The sequence below is a fragment of the Eulemur rufifrons genome, chromosome 3 (genome assembly GCF_041146395.1).
Source record: "Eulemur rufifrons isolate Redbay chromosome 3, OSU_ERuf_1, whole genome shotgun sequence".
NCBI lineage: Eukaryota > Metazoa > Chordata > Mammalia > Primates > Lemuridae > Eulemur > Eulemur rufifrons.
In genome coordinates, this window is record NC_090985.1 from 56,242,934 (window position 1) to 56,262,571 (window position 19,638).

Here is a 19,638-nt window from a genome sequence, read left to right on the forward strand (position 1 = left end):
AGCTTTTCCCCTGGGGCAGAGTGACCACAAGAACACCCTTTCTGTGAATCTGCTAATGAACAGTCAATGGCCTGGGACCCCGGCCTCACCCACTGGATGGACAGGATTTCATCATTTCATATCTTTCCTGTCACCACCAGGGCAAGCTGACTTCCTAGCTATCCAATCAGTGATTAAAGAGAAGGTATTTCTCATAATTGCTACTCTCTTGAGCTGATTTACATACTGTTAAATTTGAAAAGTATTTGATAATGAATCTTGCAGCTCTTTGGTTTTGCTACAAATGGAGTGAGAGCGTCGTCCCAGATTTGCATCCGTTCTGCAGAGAGATTTGGTTGAAAATATCTTCTTGAATCCTTTTGAGTCACAGACCTTTTGAACTCTGCCACAGAGACATCCATGGACTCCTCATTAAAGGAATTGTTCTCCAAAGGACAAGGTCTCTATTAGTCAGGGTCTTTGGCTGCAAAACACAGTAACCAACCTGTGCTGACTTCAGTAAAAACACACTCTATGGAAAAGCCATGGGGAGCTCACAGAGGGAAGACATAGACACTCTCCAAGTTTGGAGGGACAAAGCCCAGGGCAGCCCCAGGCATCCCGTAGCAGGAATTGGCCTGTGTTCAGGGATGTACCCCGCAATCCCTTTTAATTCTTTTGTCTAATTCTTGGGAAAGAGAGCACAAGTGCCATCTCTTGGTTAGGGAAAAGTAGACACCATGCCCAAGAGACTTGCCAGATTATCTCCAATGGGGGGAAGGAAGTTTCTTAAAGAGAAATTGGGGTGCTTGCACCAGAAGATAGGAGAATAAATGCCAAGAGAAAAAACTACAGTTCTTGTTACCCTGCATGTCTCAGGATGGGATCATGCGTGTGGCCCACTTAAGAGCTGAAGTATGTGACAAAGATACATGACACTCCAAATATTTCGCAGTGTCACTGAACTTTATGATGATAGTGTATTATTCGATTGGCTGGATCTCCCTTTTAGTTAGAGTCTGGGCATGTGCGTTCTTGCTTTCTTCTAAGATGGTCTTCCAGCCTTCAAAGCACTGCCCGCTCACCAGATGACCTGAAGCCCACCAGCTCTGCAGGGGAGGTTCTATAAGTCCAACTTTGGCCATCACACCTAGACGTGGGCTGCATCAGAGGGCAACTCTGACAACTTTGGGCAACTTGTGACAAACTGGAGGATATTTCGTTATTACAAATTAAAGTGTTTTGAGGACATATCTGTTGTTGTGTGCTACATGTAAAGAGATGGTGCTTAATGCTCAGGTGGCTCACAGACTCTCCAGGAGGGCTGGAGGACTAAGCTGAGATGTCACACAGCCAGGACCAATGCCCTGGGCATAGCACAGGACAGCAGAGAGCCCTGATACTGCTCCTGGGTATAGATACCATGGATGCTCACTGCGGCAGGGCTTGGACGCTACTGCTGCAACCTCTGTCACAGCTGGCCCTAAACCCAGGATTTGTCCCTCACCACCCTCAGGAGCAAGGATTCCTGTGACACTGGCTTCCTGTGTCACCAATTTGCCATGCAAAGCCTGACTCTAGGCCACCATTTCAGAGGAACCCAGATCACATGCCTGGGCCCCAACTGCAATGGAGGCTGGGATGAGACAGTCCTGGTTTCTGCCTTGGGGAGAATTCCCCAAAGGAAGTGTATTCAAAGGAACGGCAGATGTCCTTACAGAGACACGTGACCTTGAACTAGCATTTGCTCCATTAATGGACCAAATCTCCCATATTGCACTACAAATGGGTACATTTTAGAAAACAATTTTGTACTAATTTTATAAATCATATGATGAATTGGCATTGTATTTTCTTGTTTAAAACTATTAATTAAATATTGAAAAATGTACCACAATTTTTTTAAACCTTCTTATGGCCGGGTTACCAATATAGCAGGATTCTCAAAAGGTGAAAATGGTGCCTACCTCTCAGAAGTTTATTCAATATTGAACTATGTGAATCTTGGGCAAGCTCTTAAACAGCTCTATTTCAACATTACCATCTGGGAAATGGGGTAATAATACTTAGCTGTGTACTTATTGTGGTTGATAACATTGGCATTGCCAAGTATTTCTACATATCAATGAACAAATGTTTCATATAAGCTGATAAGATGCAACCAAGCATGATAATTATAATAATTTTACTTATTTATTTATTACTAACTAACTTTTACAGCATGCCAGAAATATTAGGTACCCAACAGAAGTTATGGACTAGATGTTTACCTCTCATTTAATTCAATGTTCTGTTTCCAAAACACAGTCATGTCCCTGAGCACATAGAGGCAGGAGATAAAACCATCCTGACTAAACAGGAGGAAAACCACCCAATCCTTTTATCTGGTCATTGCATAAATATTTATGACATACCTACTATGCGCTAAGGATAAAAAGCCTAGTCTCTGTCTTAAAGCGTGCACCAAGTAAGAAAAGAGCCTTGTTAAGAGATCATTACAAGACACTCAGATAATGCTAAACCACAAAGGAAAATGCTTAGCGTCACCCTGTGTCACCAAGGTCAGCTTCTAGGGACCAGGATTGGTGAGCGGAACGGAGTCTTAGGGAAGGGAGAGGGGCAGAAGTGAGGAGGGCATTCAGGGTAAAGAGAACTTCATGTGCAAAGATTCAGAAGTGTGAAAGCTCCTAAGATGGGAGAATTACAGCTTTGGCTGGAAGGAAAAAGTTGGGTGACGAATGACACCCTGTCAGACACCTCCCAACGTGAAAGTGGAAGCATATTCTCTTTGCTGCTGGTGATAATGCCTTGAATTTACATTTTGTTTTAATTTGACTTCATTTACATAATGCCTTATTATAGAGAATCTCTTAGATGTTGTCTAATTGTCCTCTTTCTCTTGTTAACCCCAAGGCTGAGAAAGTCAAGGTAATGACTTCTATCTGGCCTGAGGCAGAGAAATCTGATTTGGTGTTTCGCTGTGTCAAGGTCACAGCTTAGTCATAGAAACAGTATAACGAGACCTTTGAAGATATTCTGAATCTGCCATATTCATTTTTTCTAGCCCACGAAGAAAGCTACTTCGTGTATTTCCTTTTGTGTTTGTCCACATGCAAATGTATTCTACATGTGGACATAGTGTATATACTATACATAGCCTGTTTTTTGCATTTAATATTGCATAATTATTGGGGTTTTTTGCTTCTCCAGAGTATTCTTAATTCTAATCTTTCATAAATGCCTAATATTTCATTGAGTAGTCATCGGAAAATTGTCATGCTTCAGTTTTGTAATAGTTTAGGCAATGTTGTAACGACAGTCTTTGTGTATAGAGCTTATTTCTTCTGTTAGATTATTTTCCTAAGAGCTTCAGTAACTCTTAATTTAGGATTTTCCCTTTTTTCCCCTCCCATTCTTGCACTGCAAATAACCATTTCCACATACATTTTTAATTCATTTTACTTTCTTCATATAGCAGCCTTATTGATGCATCAGTCCAAACAACTTTATGTAGCATTCTGCAATGCAAGCTCAAGAGTTCCTGCCATCAATATAACTGTGATGAGTAGGAATGCAGCAGCCCAGGCCATGGAAACATTTGGCAGAGAGATGAGGGCCATAACAAGTCACTTTCACCTGAAGGTCTGAAGCCCCTCTGTGTTGTTGCCTAGATTTATTTTCTTTGAGTTTGTATCTCATCACCAACTCATAATTCATCATAATTCATGCCATACTTAGTATCCCTTTAAAGAGTTTCTTCATTTTCCTGTTTTAGTGACATTACTTATCATTTGATCAATACCCTTCCCTCCTCTTAGTGTTTGAAATTATTGTTGTTGTATTTGTACCTATCTCCTACTCTTTAGTGATCTTTTAAACAGTTCTTTATATCAGTGAGTTGGTTCCTAAGGTCACTGAAAGATCTTTTTGTTGCAGCATACTCTTAAAATATGACCTAGCAATTTCATTCCTGGGTATTTACGTTAGGGAAGTATTCATGCAAAACATGTACCTGCATTTTATAATGGCTCTATGCCCAATCATCAAAAGCTGGAAGCAACTCAAATGTCCTTCTTTGGGTGAATGGATAACACACTGTGGTACGTACATACAGTGGAATACTGATCAGGAACAAAAAGAGCAAACTAATAATACACAAAATAACTTGGATGAATCTCAAAGGCGTTATGTAGAATGAAAGAAGTCAGCCTCAAAAGGTGACATACTCTATCATTCCATTTATTTATTTGACATTCATGAAAAGAGAAAACTATAGTTATGGAGAACAGAATGATGGTTGCCAGGAGTTAGGGGTGGGGGAGAGTGTGAGTATAAAGGAATAGTATGGGTCTTGAGGAGTGATGGAACTGTTGTTGTGACAGTAACACAAATCTATGTCTGTGTCAAAATTCATAGACCTGTACACCAAAATGTCATTTTTACTGTAAATTTTAAAAATATAAAAATATCCCAGTTTCATCAAACTAGTGATATGTCCTTTGACATGTTACTTAACCTTTCTAAATCTCAATTTATTTTTCTGTGAAATGTGGAAAATACTCTCTACTTTGAAGAGGTGTTCTAAAGATGAAATAAGATGTTATAAACTCTCTGCCTGACATACTGGATGTTCCTCTTTTTCTTTTCCATGGTGGATATTTCTCACTGGGAGCAATTTCTTTTTTATTATTATTATCACTGTGCTTTTTTATAGTTATTTGGCTTGCGGGGAACAGACTGGAGTGACATGATCTGATTTTCATTTTTAAAAGATCATTTGAGCAGCTTTGTGGAGAGTGGTAAGGAGTATAGGAGGGTAAGAGTTGAAGCAAAGAGGCCAGTAAAAGGTGCTGGGATCGACCAGGTGAGAGATGATAGTGCAGTCTCAGGTGGGAGCAATGGAAGGGCAAGAAGTGGGCAGCTTTGGGATTTATGGGGAGGTAGAACCAACAAGCCTGACGATGGTTTGAGGGGCAAGGAAAGGTAGATGGTGGTGTCATTCACTGAGATGAGGAACTCAAGGGAGGAACAAACTCAAGTGGGTGTGTTGTGATTGGCACTGAGAATCAAGAATTCTGTTTGGGCTGCTAGAATTGGCAACCGAGTAAGCAGTGGGATGTAGGATCCGGAACCAAGGACCTGGCCAGCATTATCTTGTCCATGTCTAGGACCACAGCACCCAGCAGCTGGGGGTTCCCAGCTCAGCCCTTCCAGATTAGGACTGGGGGAGCTTTTGTCTACTCTGCCGTAGACTCAGCCTGGAGGATCTTAGCAGAGAACTTCTCTTTCCTTCATTCCTGAGAGGGACTGCAGCAACTTCTACCGGAATTCAGATTATGTGTTTACCATTCCCTGCTGCCAGATTTGTTTTTTCTTTTCCATTTAATGAGATTTAAGGAAAGGAGTCACCCAGCATTTCTAAATACCCAGCCTGGAAGTCATCATCATCAATCATATTGTGTGAGATTGAAAAGTATTGATAAACTACCAAGAGTGATGATGAAAATGCAAATGCATGGCAGAGAAGATGTTAAGAGATTACATTCTAACACATTTGGTTATTTCTGTTATCCTTAAATTTCCAGTTTGCCATAGACAAAGAAAGGAAATTGAAGATATATTTTTCCTTGATAACTACCAAATTTGATTTGATAACAATTAGATAGTGGTTACGTCTGAAAGGCAGGGACAGGAGTGGATTTGGGAAGGGGTATTGAGGAAGCCTCAAGTGCATCTGCAAAAAGTGAAAATCCCATAGAGCTGGATATCAGATCAGTGTGTTTATCAGACTCACCTGTGTTTGAAATGTTTTATAATTTAAAAATGAAAAAATGGATTGTTCTTTAGCACATAAATAAAAAATAATTTAAAAGTCTAAACATGAAAGACAATGCCTGCCTTCCACCCACCCCATCCTCATTGATCACCTCAAAGAGTGATGTCTTGGTTTTTTCACTCAGAAAATGTAATTACTTTGTAATGAAATGTTAACGCTATGTTCTATTCTTAAAGTCACTTGTTACAGTGATAAATCTATGGCTTAATAGAGTTGCTAAATTTTCTTCTAAGTCATTCTTCTCTTAATATTTTATATTCATCAAATGAGCTGGTGATGATGTCGAGCTTTTTTTGTTTGTTTGTTTTTACAAACACAGGACTATCTCGGCAAAAACCCATCATCAGGCTGTTAACTTCAACATCTTCGAGGGCATGGTTTGCCACGGGGTGCCCCTTGTGACTATTTCAAGAGGCAAAGTGGTGTATGAAGCTGGAGTTTTCAGTGTCGAGGCAGGAGATGGAAGGTTTATTCCTCGGAAACCATTTGCTGAATATGTTTACAAACGAATCAAGCAGCGAGACCAGGTGAGTGTGCCACCCAGGGCTATTGCCACAGGCTGCACTGTCACCCTAGGTGTCTGGCTGGTTGTTATTGTTGGTGGTGATGGTATTGTTGTCACATCACACTCAGCTTACCCTATTTCTGGGATGTCGGGATTGATATAAGATGTTACAATACCAATTTTTAAAGAAAGAATTATTATTGGATGGAACATTTGCCCTTGCACACTGATGTGTCTATTCAGAGTTTCCTGATGGACTAAGTCAGGTTTTCCCAGTCAAGTTCAAGGCCTTTGGGGGCTTTCTGGCAATTGCGTTAGTTAATTAAGGTTCTCGAAGAAATAGACACCCAGATGGATAAAGGTGCATGGATTTTTTAAGGGAAACACCTGTGAGAAAAACATGGAGGGGAGCTTGAAGAGGCTGGGAGAGCCCTCGGCCTGCAATTCAGATCTGACCCCAGTGGAGGAAAGAAATGGGGCAGAAGCATATGTAGACCACCATGCAGTCTAGGAAAGGTTGAGCAAGGCCTTCTGGGAGTCCTTGAGCCAGGGATCAGGTCTCCCAGCCACAGGCCGAGCCCAGTCATTGACTGACAGCAGAAGCAGTGATGCAGTTCAGCACTTAGAACCAACCCCTTGGAAAACTGCCCTCCGTTGAAGTGAAGGTCTGTTAGGTGCATTCTCATGACCACAAGAGCAATGGTGGAGTTTTGGAATCAGGAGCTCTAAATATGAATCGCTGTGTGGGCTGGAACAAGTCTCTCTATCATTGATGTGCTCAGTTGCCTCCTCTGGAAAATGACAACGTTTCCTCCCTAACAAATTGTGACACTCAAATGAGATTTTAAAATGAAAGGTACATAGTAGGAGGTTAATAAATGTTCATTCTGTCTCTTTGCTTTTCCCTTCTGATGACTGAATCTATAGTAAACCTCCCCAAGTCTTTATAATAATTCTGTGTTATTATAAAAGAGATATTTGGCCTTAATATATCTTGGGCTTTCACATGTTTTGTTTGTTCACACGGAGTTTTAAATCGTTTTTAAAATTCATTACATTACACTAGAATATTGGAAAATTTTAGGTTAAAGTAAATCTAGATTTCTGGATTTGGGGTTGGGGAAGGCCTCAATCCCGCATGGCCAGGACTAGCCGGAGCTGATGGCTTATTCCAGAGAGGGTGCACTTTCCGGTTTTCACCCTACGGCTTCACTCCTTACTGTTCCCTGCCTGGCCATGCCCACGCTGGAGTTTGCAGTCCTTGGATTCGTCTTAAGGCTTCTCTCTGTTCTTGCCATTTTTCAAATATATGGCTCCTTCTTCAGAGTTCTATGGATGTTTTTCAATTCATTTCCTTTGGATCTTGTAGTCTCTTTGATTTCTCCTATAATGTCTGGTGAAAATTTTTTACCCATGGTTTATTAAGGTCCATTACAGAAGATTCATCCATTTTTTAACACTTCCTAAGGCTTTGATTAGGTAAACAAGTGCTTTATCATGCCTTAAATTCTCAGAAATGCTACAGTTCTTTATATATTGTATTTTGGTCAAAACAGATGATGTCTGAGGTAACAGTTCATTCTGCAGGGTAGAAGGGTTAATTGATAAATGTTGACACTGACAAGTGACAAGTAGGTGGTGACTGTAAGAATCCTAGGTGTTTCTGCACATTTATGTGGTAAATAACAGCAGTACTAACATTTAGTGAGTGCTTACTGAATGCAAGTCACACTGCCACGGGCTGTCACTGCAACAACTCTGTGAGGGAGGGCGGTATTATTTCCTCATTTTACAAATTAGGGAACTGGAGCTTCAGGAAATTAGGAAACTTGTCCAAGTCACACAGCAAGTGTACGTCAGGGCCAAAACATAAACTCTGGTTATCTGATTCCGAAAACAGTATACTTAAGCAGCAATAAACTATATCGTAAGTTAGAAAGATTGAGTTAAATGAAATAATGAGAGATAAATTACTAAGCATTAGGCTTGGAAAAGAGTCTCTCAAGAAAAAATTAATCTGAGTTGGAGGCATTGACGGCAGCTGCTCATTTGTGAGGCTGCAGCAGTGCAGTAACCCAGGGGATGAACAGAAAGGGTGGGTTTAGGAAATCAGAAAGAGGTAGAATCAATAGAACTGGGTAATAGATAAGGAGGCACTTGAAGTGGATCCAAGGCAGGGCCACTCGTGGCAGTCAGTGCCGGGTGCTTGCCAGCAGGGGCGCTAGACTAAAAGGGAACCATGATAGACTATTGAAATGACTAACTTTGCCTTAGTCTTCCTCTCACAGGGAAAATGTTTTGGGCAGCAGAGATCACCAAATGACTGGTTTCGTCAGTTCTTCTTTTCAAATTGTTTTCTGTTTTATTGGCAGAATTAATGTCAACTTCGATTTTTATGAGTTGACTATCAATTTTGTGAATTATTTTAGATTCTTAGCATTTTCTTCTGATAGCAACTTTTTAGGCATTCTACTGCATTCTTGTTTTTAAAATAACAATAAGTAATAGTTATCATTATTATTGTGTGCTGTTCTGAGCACTTACTATCTGACAGGTGTCGTACTAAGTGGTTTACATCCATTATTTTACTTAATCCACTCAATGAGCCATGTGGTAGATATTATCATGCCCATTTTACAGAACAGAAAGTGGAGTCTCAGAAAGATTAAGTAAATTTTCCTGGGCTAAGCAATAAGTAACCATAAGAGCCAGGATTTGTGATAAGTTCTTTCTGATTCCCTCTGTACCATGAGACCTCTATAAAGACAAGAAAAGAGAAGAATATAGCCATGAAACCCAAATCATGGAAAAAAGCATTATTAGAAAAATGTTGATATGGAAAAAAAATATCAAATAAAATGAGTAAAATGAAATGAGCCTTGGAAACTGTCTAGAGATGTTTCAACCCCCCACTCCCACCCCATTAGGCAAAGACAATTATAGCATAAAAATATCACACTAAGGCTAAGAAAAAGAACTGTAAGGAACTCTAGATTTTAAATTCACATGAGATTATCAAAGCTATTGCTTGGTTTTTATTTAAAAGACTCATGTTTTCTTGTGAGTGGGGAGAAGAGGTTGAAGGTAAGCAGGAATGGCCCATACTCTTTCTCCTGCTCACCTGTTATCCTCCCCAGGAAAGTTAATTGCTTTCCATTCTGGACTTTCAAAGCACAGATTATAGAGTTACATCAGTGTTTACCAACTCCAGAACTTGGCTGGTCTCCTGGCTAGGGTGTGAATTCCTTCAGGACAGCATCTTATTCTTTTTATGCCAGTACCTGGTACACAGTAGGCATTTGATAAATGAATAAGCTGTAAACAAAAGGATCCAAGGCTGTGGTTTCCAGGTGCATAGAAAGAAATTTAAATAAATTTTCCCAGAAGATCCTCCTGCCCCCCGCTCCGCCTCAACCCAAATGGTGAGGTTATCTGTGAGCTTGATTCTTGTCCATGAATTTATTACTTACTAAAATTTATTGGCATCACATCATGCAGCTATTACTCTTATTGGATGTTCTGGGGAATTTCAAAGGAAAGAAAAGACATTTTTATCCAAGTTGACAGCTTTGGGGAATTGTTAGTTTACTTATTTTAAAATTTAAACAGCCGATCCTTAAGGGAAAAACTTTAAATCAGAAGATGAGACATCAAACTTTCTTTGATAAATATAACATAATAAAATATATTTCAATTTTATATAAAAGTCACTTAGGAAGAGTGCTAGGGGAAATAAAAGAGACATAAAAGGGGAAGAAAAAAAAGTAACAGCAACTTGGATGTTTAAGAGAATTCTGAAAGAATAAAATTACATACTGTTAAATCTTTACCAAAAAATATATAGCTCTTTAAATTCAAATGGATTACATATCTGGAATCTTTGTGTGTTTAGAGCGTTGTAATTTCCACCAAAATTTGAAAGGATGGACATTCTTTAGGTCATCTCTTTTTCTTTTTTCTTTTCTTTCCAGTAATAAGCAACTCCAACCTTTTCTGGAAAATAAGGGTCACATTGCATTTTATATAGAAACAGGAGTAGCCTCATGGAGTAATGTATGGTTTCATAATACTGCTGCCAAAGCTTTTAAAGTGGGTTGTATCTTTGCAATGATAAGCATAATTTGCCTTGTAGATAAGATAAAATTGAGTGGATGGCTGATCTGGTCCTTGAGGTGGGTATTCTCCATTTCTGAAATAGCCATTTGTCAATGTCTTTCTCAAGGTAGTAGCTCAGAGAAAATAATTTAAGACATTGTCACCTGCCCTATCATGCTAATTTCCTCACACTGATTACTACTACCAATAAAAGGTAATACATAGGCTGCAGCTGGCTCATTTGACTCACGAGAGACACTTGTGCGCATCTTTTCCCAGCTCTTCAATCAGTGATGTCACTTTGGTAGCTTGAAATCAGCAAGGGTGGCAGTATTTACACTACAGAAAAAGACAAGTGCTGTAAGTTAGGGCTTTAAGGGTGGTGAGAAAAAGGGACAGTAGAGACAGCTGTTGATGTTTACACATCACTGTATACAGGGCACCTCTAAATACTCTTTCCATGCTTTATCTAATCATTCAACATTCATCCAGAAAATATTTATTCATCACCAGTTATGTGCCAAGCATACTTTGATTCTTACAACAACTTTTGAAGGTAAGTACTGGTATTGCTGTTTCATAGATTATGAAATTGAGGCTCAGGGAGGTCACACAGTTACTAAGTGGCAGTGTTGGAACTCAGACCCAGGTTTGTCTACCTCAGAGCAGATCCCTTTAACCTCTACCACTGCAGCATACTGATTATAAAGTTTAGTTCCTGCTCAAACACGGAGCCACCTGTCGCCCATCCTCAGGGTACCACTCCTCCAGCCTCCGCTCTGCATATGGAGCTCATGTACTCTCAGGCTGGCAAATTTACCAAAGGAGCCAGCCCTGAAATAGGAGAGTCCAGTGTTATTACATTGTCCTTGAGAAATAGCTCAGGTGATATTTTGAGGATTAAATGGAGACAGTCAGTGGATTGTAAAACATTATCAAAATGCAGATTTTCATTGTTATAGATCATTTCTATTGAACCTAACGATTGCTCGTGTACTACTGATTCACAGAGCCCTGGATAGTTCTAAATTCACCAAGCCGGGCATGGATTTCATTCTCGGGGAGTCACTATTCATTTGAACTGTTCGGTGTCAGGCCAGCATCTGCTAGTTGGTATTTGGAAGTTCTTTTGTCTTTATTAACATCTTAGTACCTTAGCCTGTTACTGAAACAGTGGACGCCGCACTGTTTCAATAAATCTTTTGGGATTCTTCGCCACTGGTTTTACTCAGAAAATCTTGCCAGCACTCCATCCTCTGCAGACAATATGATTACATTTGCTATCAATTCACGTCTTCCTCTTTCCCTAATCAGCTAACCAAAAAGCATTTCTGCAATTACGAAGGTGTGTGTAATTTTGATTGCAATTAGTGTTTATTTATAGTAATGCATATAACTCTCATTTCTGCCTTTCTATTAACTCATCACAATGACAATTATCATTAAATACTGAAAACTTAAATTCAACTCTCCTCTACCAAGGTAGACCACTAGCGTATGTATGTTTACCGTATTATTTAGGACAGCTGTTTCTGTTTTCTGCTGCTGTAACAGAATACTTGACACTGGGTAATTTAGAATGAACAGAAATTTATTGGCTCACATTTCTGAAGTTGGGAGGTCCGAGATCGAGGGGCTGGCGTCTGGCAAGGGTCTTCTTGCCGTGTCTTCCCATGGTGGATGGCATCACATAGTGGAAGGGCAAAAAGAGGGCAAGAGAGAGAGGCAAAAGGGATTGAACTCGTCCTTTTATAAGGAACCCGCTCTCAAAATAACAGCATTAATCCATTCATGAGGGCAGAGCCCCCATGGCCTAAGCACCTCTTAAAGGTCCCATCTCTTAATATTGTTACATTGGTAATTAAATGTCAACATGAGTTTGGGGGCAAACATTCAAACTATAGCAATAGCTTCTCACATGGTTTTACCCTCAAGCCATTTTATTTTATTGTGATACCATCAAGATGGAAAGAATTGCTGTTGAGGTGCGATTATCTAATCTTGACCAGCATGCACTGGGGGAAAAAAGATGCTGCGACCCAGATCGGCCTTCCAAAGGTGTGTCCTCAGGACACAGCAGGTGCTCCTTGAGGAAACTGTCAAATAACAGCACCCTCAGGTGATACAGTTGCCCAATATGATATAAAAAGCTTCAAGAAGTCCTATAGTCAAGAAATCTCCCTTCATTTAACAAATGTTTGTTGAACACCAGGTGCTATTCTAGGTGTTGAGGATATAGGCATTAATAAGACAGCAGTGCCTGATCTCAAAGAGCTTACATTTTACTTGTTTCAACTATGGTTCATGGTGCTTAAGTCCTAGTTCTTTTTGAGATACTCTTACACCTCTCAGGGCTGTGGTCAATTAGCTGCTTGGACAAAGCAATCTGGAGACAGGAATTCAGAGAGATCAAGGCTGGAGATAAAATTTGGGAATCATAGCAGATAGATTTAAGACCATGGTTCCGAGGCCACTCAGGAGACTGTGTTAGACAGAGAAGAAATGGGGCTGAAGATAGAGCTCTGGGACTGCCAACCTTCAGGGGTTGAGGAGAGGGGGAACCAGCAAGGCAGCCTGAGGAAGCCAACCAGGGAGGCAGGAAGTCAGTCAGGAGAACATTCAGGCCATAACCTGCTCACGTTGCTCAGCCTGGAACACTCTGATCTCCAGCCTGGTCTTTCTGTGTGATTCATGCTCTGTAGATGTCCTCTAAGAACTGGGTATGCTTGTAACCAGGAGAACTGGGATGGAATCTGTATTATCACCATACTCATCTGGGATGACAGAGAAAGAAGCCCATATGCTGGGTCCATGCCAGGCTGGGCACTGTGCACTTCAGATAGAGCTTTGCCATTGTCACAAGAGAGGAGGAACAGACTAGGATTTCTAAGAGTTGTAGGTTACATCCACTTAGAAAACAAATGTGCAACTGAATTTCTGAGTAACAGCAGTGAGGGTTCAAGATTCTGCAGAGTGAGTGCCATCACTTTTTCATTTTGTCACAGTGAACATCTATCAACGTCGTAAAACACACAAAGAGTACAACGCCAGGGGCAATAGGCAGCACAAAGATGAATAAGATGCGAGTCTGGCCATTACAGAGCTTATGCAACCCACTCTAAGAATGAGAAAATATTAGAAGGTTAAAAGTGCTGAGAGGCTAGAGACTGCAACGTAAGTTGTCTTTGATTCCTGTCAGCTTATCTATTTCAGGGAGAGGCTGTGGTGCGTGAGACAGTGAAAGACTCCTGGAGGAAGGCTGGCTTGTTTCTGAGGTGGCAGATAGGCAGGCAGGGCTCACATCCGTGGGCCGTTCTGGAAGGAAACCAGACCTCGCCCACCTGGAGCCTCAGAGGCAGATACAGAGTGAGACTGTGTGCAGATTAGACCTGGCCAGTCATGTCGGAGACAGGTGATGGTCAGCTTGACCGGGGTGACCAGCCGGGCTACATGCTGCTCAGTGGCATTGCTGGTGCAGTCAGTGAAGAGCCAGAATGCGGTTTTTAGACAAACAGGTGGCCTGAGACCTGCCCACGGAAGGCAACCGGCCAAAGAGAGAGATTTATCTGGAGAACAGATAAATGATGAAACACAGCAAAAGAGTATAAGGGAAATTGAATCAGCTCAGGCCAGGATGACTCACAAAAAGAAGAAAGAAAGATGGGAAAGCCCCCTTCACTTCCCTCCTCTCCCAAAAACACCTTCCACCTGTCTTCATTGAGCACTTGCTATGGAGACATAGAGCGGTACATGGGCCCTCAGTCTGCTGGGGGAGACAGACAAGTAAACAGATGATTCCAGAAAATTTAGGTGAGCAAGATAGGGATGGTGCAGGGGCCCTAGTGCTCCCTAGACTGATGAGTACCTGGGCTGAGTTAGAAAAGTCAGAGCTACTTAGGCAAAAGGGAGTGGAGCATCCGAGCATGTGTGAAGGCGTGGCCCTGACAGAAGGATGCTGGGGAGGGGTCTGATTTGCCTGATTGGGTCAGGCATGGTCCCTAGGCCTGCAACAGAGTTCCAGGGGAGGGATCCCCTGAGGGGCTGAGCAGCTTGTAGAGCAAGCCCTCCCCCGGCTGAGGAGGATGGGCCCGCCTGAACTGTTGGTGTTGGCAGTCAGTTCCCAAGAAGGAGTCCAGAACAGACAAAAAAAACAACAGCTGAAAAGCACAAGTAGACAAGGCTCAAAGGAACTGTTGTAGGAAGAGGGAGACAGAGTGGGAGCTGATGAGGGTCACACAGCACACAGGTAGGTGGCACCAGTGTCTGCCCACCTATGTCCCTTTCTTCAGGGGTGCCCAGCTGCAGACAAGGCTGATGGTGAAACCGAGATACACCCCGGGCTTTGCTGAGTGCAGTTGCCAGGAGCGCTGAGAGAAAGGCAAGACCCTCTAGATGACAGGCAAGGAGGAGTTGAAGGAAGGTGGAAATAAATCTTAGTTTGCTCAGATAGTCCTGGATTATGCTTGTTAATTATGTTTGTACCCTTTTCACTCTCAGAAGTGTCCTAGTTTGGATGATACATGATATGGTCACCCAAGGTTTAAATGCTGTATGATGCAGTCTGGCTTAGAAAGTAAAGCCAGGAGAGGAAAGGGGACAAGGAACAAAGACCTGAATGGGAGGACGTGGTCTGAGAGTGGGGTGTCAGGGGAATTCAAGGCTTCAGACGTGGTCATTCAGGTGACCACAATGTCCAGGAGCTGGTGGCAGAAATGGGAGGCTGGCATTTCATTTCCTGGTGTCTGTCTTCCTCAGAATGATAACAGGACACAAGGTGAAGAAAAGGACTGAGTAGACGATGAGCCCAAATGGAGGCCCAGCAAAGCACAGACGCAGACACAAAGTGGACAGGGGAGGGCTGGGGTCCCCTCCAGTTGCTGGGTGCTCAGAGTGTGCCAGACGCTATGCTGCATGGTCCGCGGCTGTAGGGGCTGTTGGCCCCGGTCTTCGCTGTATCCTCTGTGCTTGGCAAAATATCTGGGGCCATGTGAGCTCAGTAAATATCTGTTGAATGAAGGAAAGAAATTCTTTGTCTCTGGATGGGTTCTATTCCCTCCATTTCATGGGTGAGGAAGTAGGCTCAGAGGCATTAATTAACTTGTCAGCTTCCTACGATTGGTAAATGGCAAAGGGAGAAGTCAAACTTAGATCCATCTTTCTCCAAAGGCCGCATGGTTGATCACTACAGTATATTAGTTTGGGTGGTCAAAATGAGACCCGCAATAAGTTGTTATCTGTCCGTGCGTCCGTGTGTGTGTGTGTGTGTGTGTGTGTGTGTCCAAATTTCAAAACTTTGCTCATGCACTGAATTAACTCTAGCTGAATCCATCAGAAGGTTCTGCTGGGTAGCTGATCACCAAAGAGGTGAGATTCTACAGAACATCTGTTATTCACAAAGGCAGTCAGGACAATGAAACACACACACACAAATTGCTATAATCTGGATCCACTGCTCTGAAAGTCTTACAACAAAGCATTCTGGGAACACAGATAAGTAGGATTGAAACTAGAAGGAAAGGAAGGATGTTGGGAAGGACTGCCACACTCAGTTACCAGACTCAGAGGGTGTGAGGAGGTGGCAGAGGCCCCTGTGTGGGTTCCCTGGCCCTCTATGTGATGCAAATTGACACCGGCTAAGGGTGGGACAACCCAGATCCCCAAGGTTGCCAGGAATTTCTGTGAAAAGGCAAGGGGATGGGAAGCACATGATAAATTCACAAGATTCTTTTTTTGCTCTCACAAGTCATAAAGGGAGCTGCACTTAGCTTTGAATTCAAGAAGTCAATAATAAACCACAAGAGAGAAATGAAATGTTCTGTTTCAGACCTGTACACCCACCCCGGTGGAGCGCACACCCTACAAGGGAGAAGTCGTCACAGTGATGAGACAAGACTGCACAGCTGGGACTCCGAAGCAGGCCCACCCCTGAGCTGGGTGATGTCGGTAAGGGTCGGCGGGCAGAGAGAGTATTCCTGCATGACAGCATATGAAATTAGCATCTCTCGCTTCAAAAGTGTGGAAAAGACCAAGGTGAAAGGCTTCAAAGTGATGTAAGACTCGAGGCCAGATGAGCCACAGGAAGACTGATAAAAGAGTGGTTGACGCAGAACATTTAGATGAGCCTTTCACATTGAAAGAGGCCTTGGACTAACTAGAGGTTCATTCTTTGGGATGTTAGGAAACATTCCTCAGAGTCCTGGAGAATCAATTATGAGCAAGATGCAGTAGGCTGGGAACATACAGTGGGAACTGTCATTGTACTACTTAAGACAGGGAGTACAACTTCATGGTCAAAATTTCTAAATTGATTAGGACTTTATCTGGAAAAATGAATCTTCTTATAGTAAATGCGACTATGTTCTAGAATACAGGATGAATGAAAAATGAATCAAATGTTGCTTTGGGGGTATAATATTTCAGGAAAATTATTTGTTAGTGTTTGATATATTTAATATGTGGAATGATATTATAGATATGGTCATTTTTGGAAAAATATCTGAGCACTTCAACAGTTTCCTCTCAATCTTTCAACACACAGAACTTTCTTTGTTGAAGAACCTATTATCATCATCCTTGTCCATTTTCTTCTCTTCAATTGTTTTCCGGTCCTGCTCTGCCAGATCTGTATTTGATGGTGGCTTTACCGTGACGTCAGCATCTCTCTAACATCACTTCCACTGACTTCATGAAATCTACATGTTTTGCCAATTTTGCAATTTCATTAGATTCTAATTTTATTTGTTAATTTGTGATATGTTTTCAGACTTTTAAACATGTAACAATCTGCATAAGACTTACAGCAGAGGTTGACCTGATGGACCAGGAAGTTTGTGTTAATTAAGGTCACTGTTTGACAAAGGACTGGTTTTATACATGCTCAGGCATTGCGAATTTCTACATTTCGACAACCTCTGCTTCCCTACAAAAAAGTCCTGTGACTGCAGGGGTTTGGAGAATGAGTACCTGAGTGACAAAGCCTCCGTACTATGTGCTGTCCTCTCATTATTGAATGTTGTCGGTCTTTAACAATGTTATCCAGCCCAAAGTTGCAGCCTTTTTGTCATTTCCAGACTACTGGAATTATTCTTCTAATCCAGGAAGATTTTGTTAAAAATTCAGAGGAAGATTAGCAAGAACTGCTATTGAATGCTATAACATGATATTAACGACACTTACTAATGTAAGAGCAGGATTAATATTTACTTTGATTACAGCATTTCCTTGGGGGTTAGGCTTAAATTCTGCATCTCTTTGGGAGAGAGAATGTTACAATGAGTTCCTTTCATTCTCTTCAAAGGTTGAATCAGAGGAAAGGACGCTGCTGTTCCCTTCACAGTCAACCCGTGGAGAACCAGGCCTTATTTCAACTCCCCAAGATCCTTTAGAAAAAAATCATCACCGTAGGCCTCTTTGATTTTCTTTCAGAAGCAATTGCTGTCTTTCTCACTGTGCCTTTGTTGCTGTGTAAGATTGAAGATATAAATTTATATTATTGGGATGGAAGTTCTGCGTGAACATTCATTGATGACACCTTAAAACATCATTTTTTTTGCTTGTACTAGATTTCTTACTTTGAATTTTAAAAAATCACTTTCTTGTTTAAAGTTTTTTTAAATGGCTACATTTGTTTAAAATAGTTCTGTGACTTTGCTTTTTATTGTAATTAATAAACATTGAGATCTTCATTTTATATAGCAGGATATATATGATTATTTGTGTCTCTTTCTAACTAGTGGGATTGGGAGTCTGGGATGTTGGTTTTGATTCGAAAACATGATTTCCTGGGCAACCTCTGCTTCAGCAACTCTTAGAAATCAGGTCCTTCAGCAAATACCACCTAATCAAATTGGATGCTCAAGCTTAGAATAAATCCAAGGCAAATTATCCAATCACACTGATGAATGCAGAGTTTGAGGGAATTAAATGGAACCGGCATGGCTGGAAGATGTTGCGTTAGTACCTTCCTCCCCCCGCGCTTACTGGTCTGTGCTCCAATCCTTCTGTGTGTGCAGAGAAGCTGCGCTTAGGTTTCTTCCTGGGTAACTAGGTAGAGAGGGATTTTTAAAACATGGAGTGAAATCAGAGCAATTGTGCTCTCATCGCAGGTGCATCTGCCCCCGACACGCTCACTTAGGTCAGGGGTGTATTTGCACATTTCATAAAGGTTACAGAAATCCGGTTCACCCAATTGTCATTTGTTTAGAGCACACTGAAGAAAGCATGGTGAGCTGCACCTGAAGAACCTTCTAGTTCAATCAGACTACAGCTCTTTTTTCCCAGATGAAGAGATACCTTAAAATATTTTGTTACTTTTCTCCTCCGCTTTGGTTGACAATGGAAGCTTCACAATAGGACTACTGAATACTCTCAGAAGAAATACTGACATTGCTTTGTTACTTAGAAAACAATTCCCACTCATCCTTTAATATTCAGCTGAGATGTCATGCCAACTCAGAAGCTCTCCCAGATCCAATGTGACAAGCTTGGGTCACTCTTACATGTTCCTCCCTGGGAGGCCTAGCACACACCCCATCACTGTACCTTACCTCACTGCCTTATAATTACCTGTTTTGCTTGTCTGTCTCCTCCAGGACACTGAAAGCTCATTCAGGGCAGGGCCTGTCCGGTTCACTATTATTTCTCTGGCATCTGGCAGAGTGCCTGGCAATCCATGGGCATTCAATAGATATTTATTCATTTTTAAATAAAGGAGGAGACTGTAATCTCAGCTACTTGGGAGGCTGAGGTGGGATGATCACTTGAGCCCAGGACTTCAAGACCAGCCTGGGCAACAAGCCTCTAAAATAAATAAAGAAATAAATTATTATTATTATAATTTATATTAAATTATAAATAAATATAAATAAATAATAAGGAGGAAGTGAAGACATTCCTGATAAGTTCTTAAATTGATAAAACTGAAGTTAGAACTCTCAACAAAATAGGGATAAACTTTGTGGAGTATCTTAGCGTAAGACTGCTTTAAATGGAGAGTACAGGTTTATTGTCTATTTGATAGATCTTTTGGGGAGAATGACACAGCTATAGGATTCTGTACCAACAAAGTCATTTGAAATGAATGTGGGAATCCCTTTGTTGCTTTTATTAGGCTTTGTCACCAATATTTTTGTAGAAACATCGTTCTAAATAATAATATAAGGCAATGGGAAAACATGATTCAAGCTGTTAATATTTAATACCATATTTTTCAAGATTGTCTCTG

At 41.3% G+C, this 19,638-nt stretch overlaps 1 protein-coding gene across 1 annotated transcript in view; it reads left to right on the forward strand.

Annotated features, from left to right (window-relative positions):
* Window positions 1-18,089, forward strand: part of DPYS (dihydropyrimidinase) — a 75,072-nt gene extending 56,983 nt beyond the window's left edge. Inside the window, exons 8-10 of the mRNA XM_069465438.1 lie at window positions 6,135-6,342; window positions 16,240-16,358; window positions 17,713-18,089. Of these exons, the coding sequence (XP_069321539.1) occupies window positions 6,135-6,342; window positions 16,240-16,344 (313 nt within the window). The 3' untranslated portion in view covers window positions 16,345-16,358; window positions 17,713-18,089. The remainder of the gene's footprint in view (window positions 1-6,134; window positions 6,343-16,239; window positions 16,359-17,712) is intronic.
* The last annotated feature ends 1,549 nt before the right edge of the window (window positions 18,090-19,638 follow it).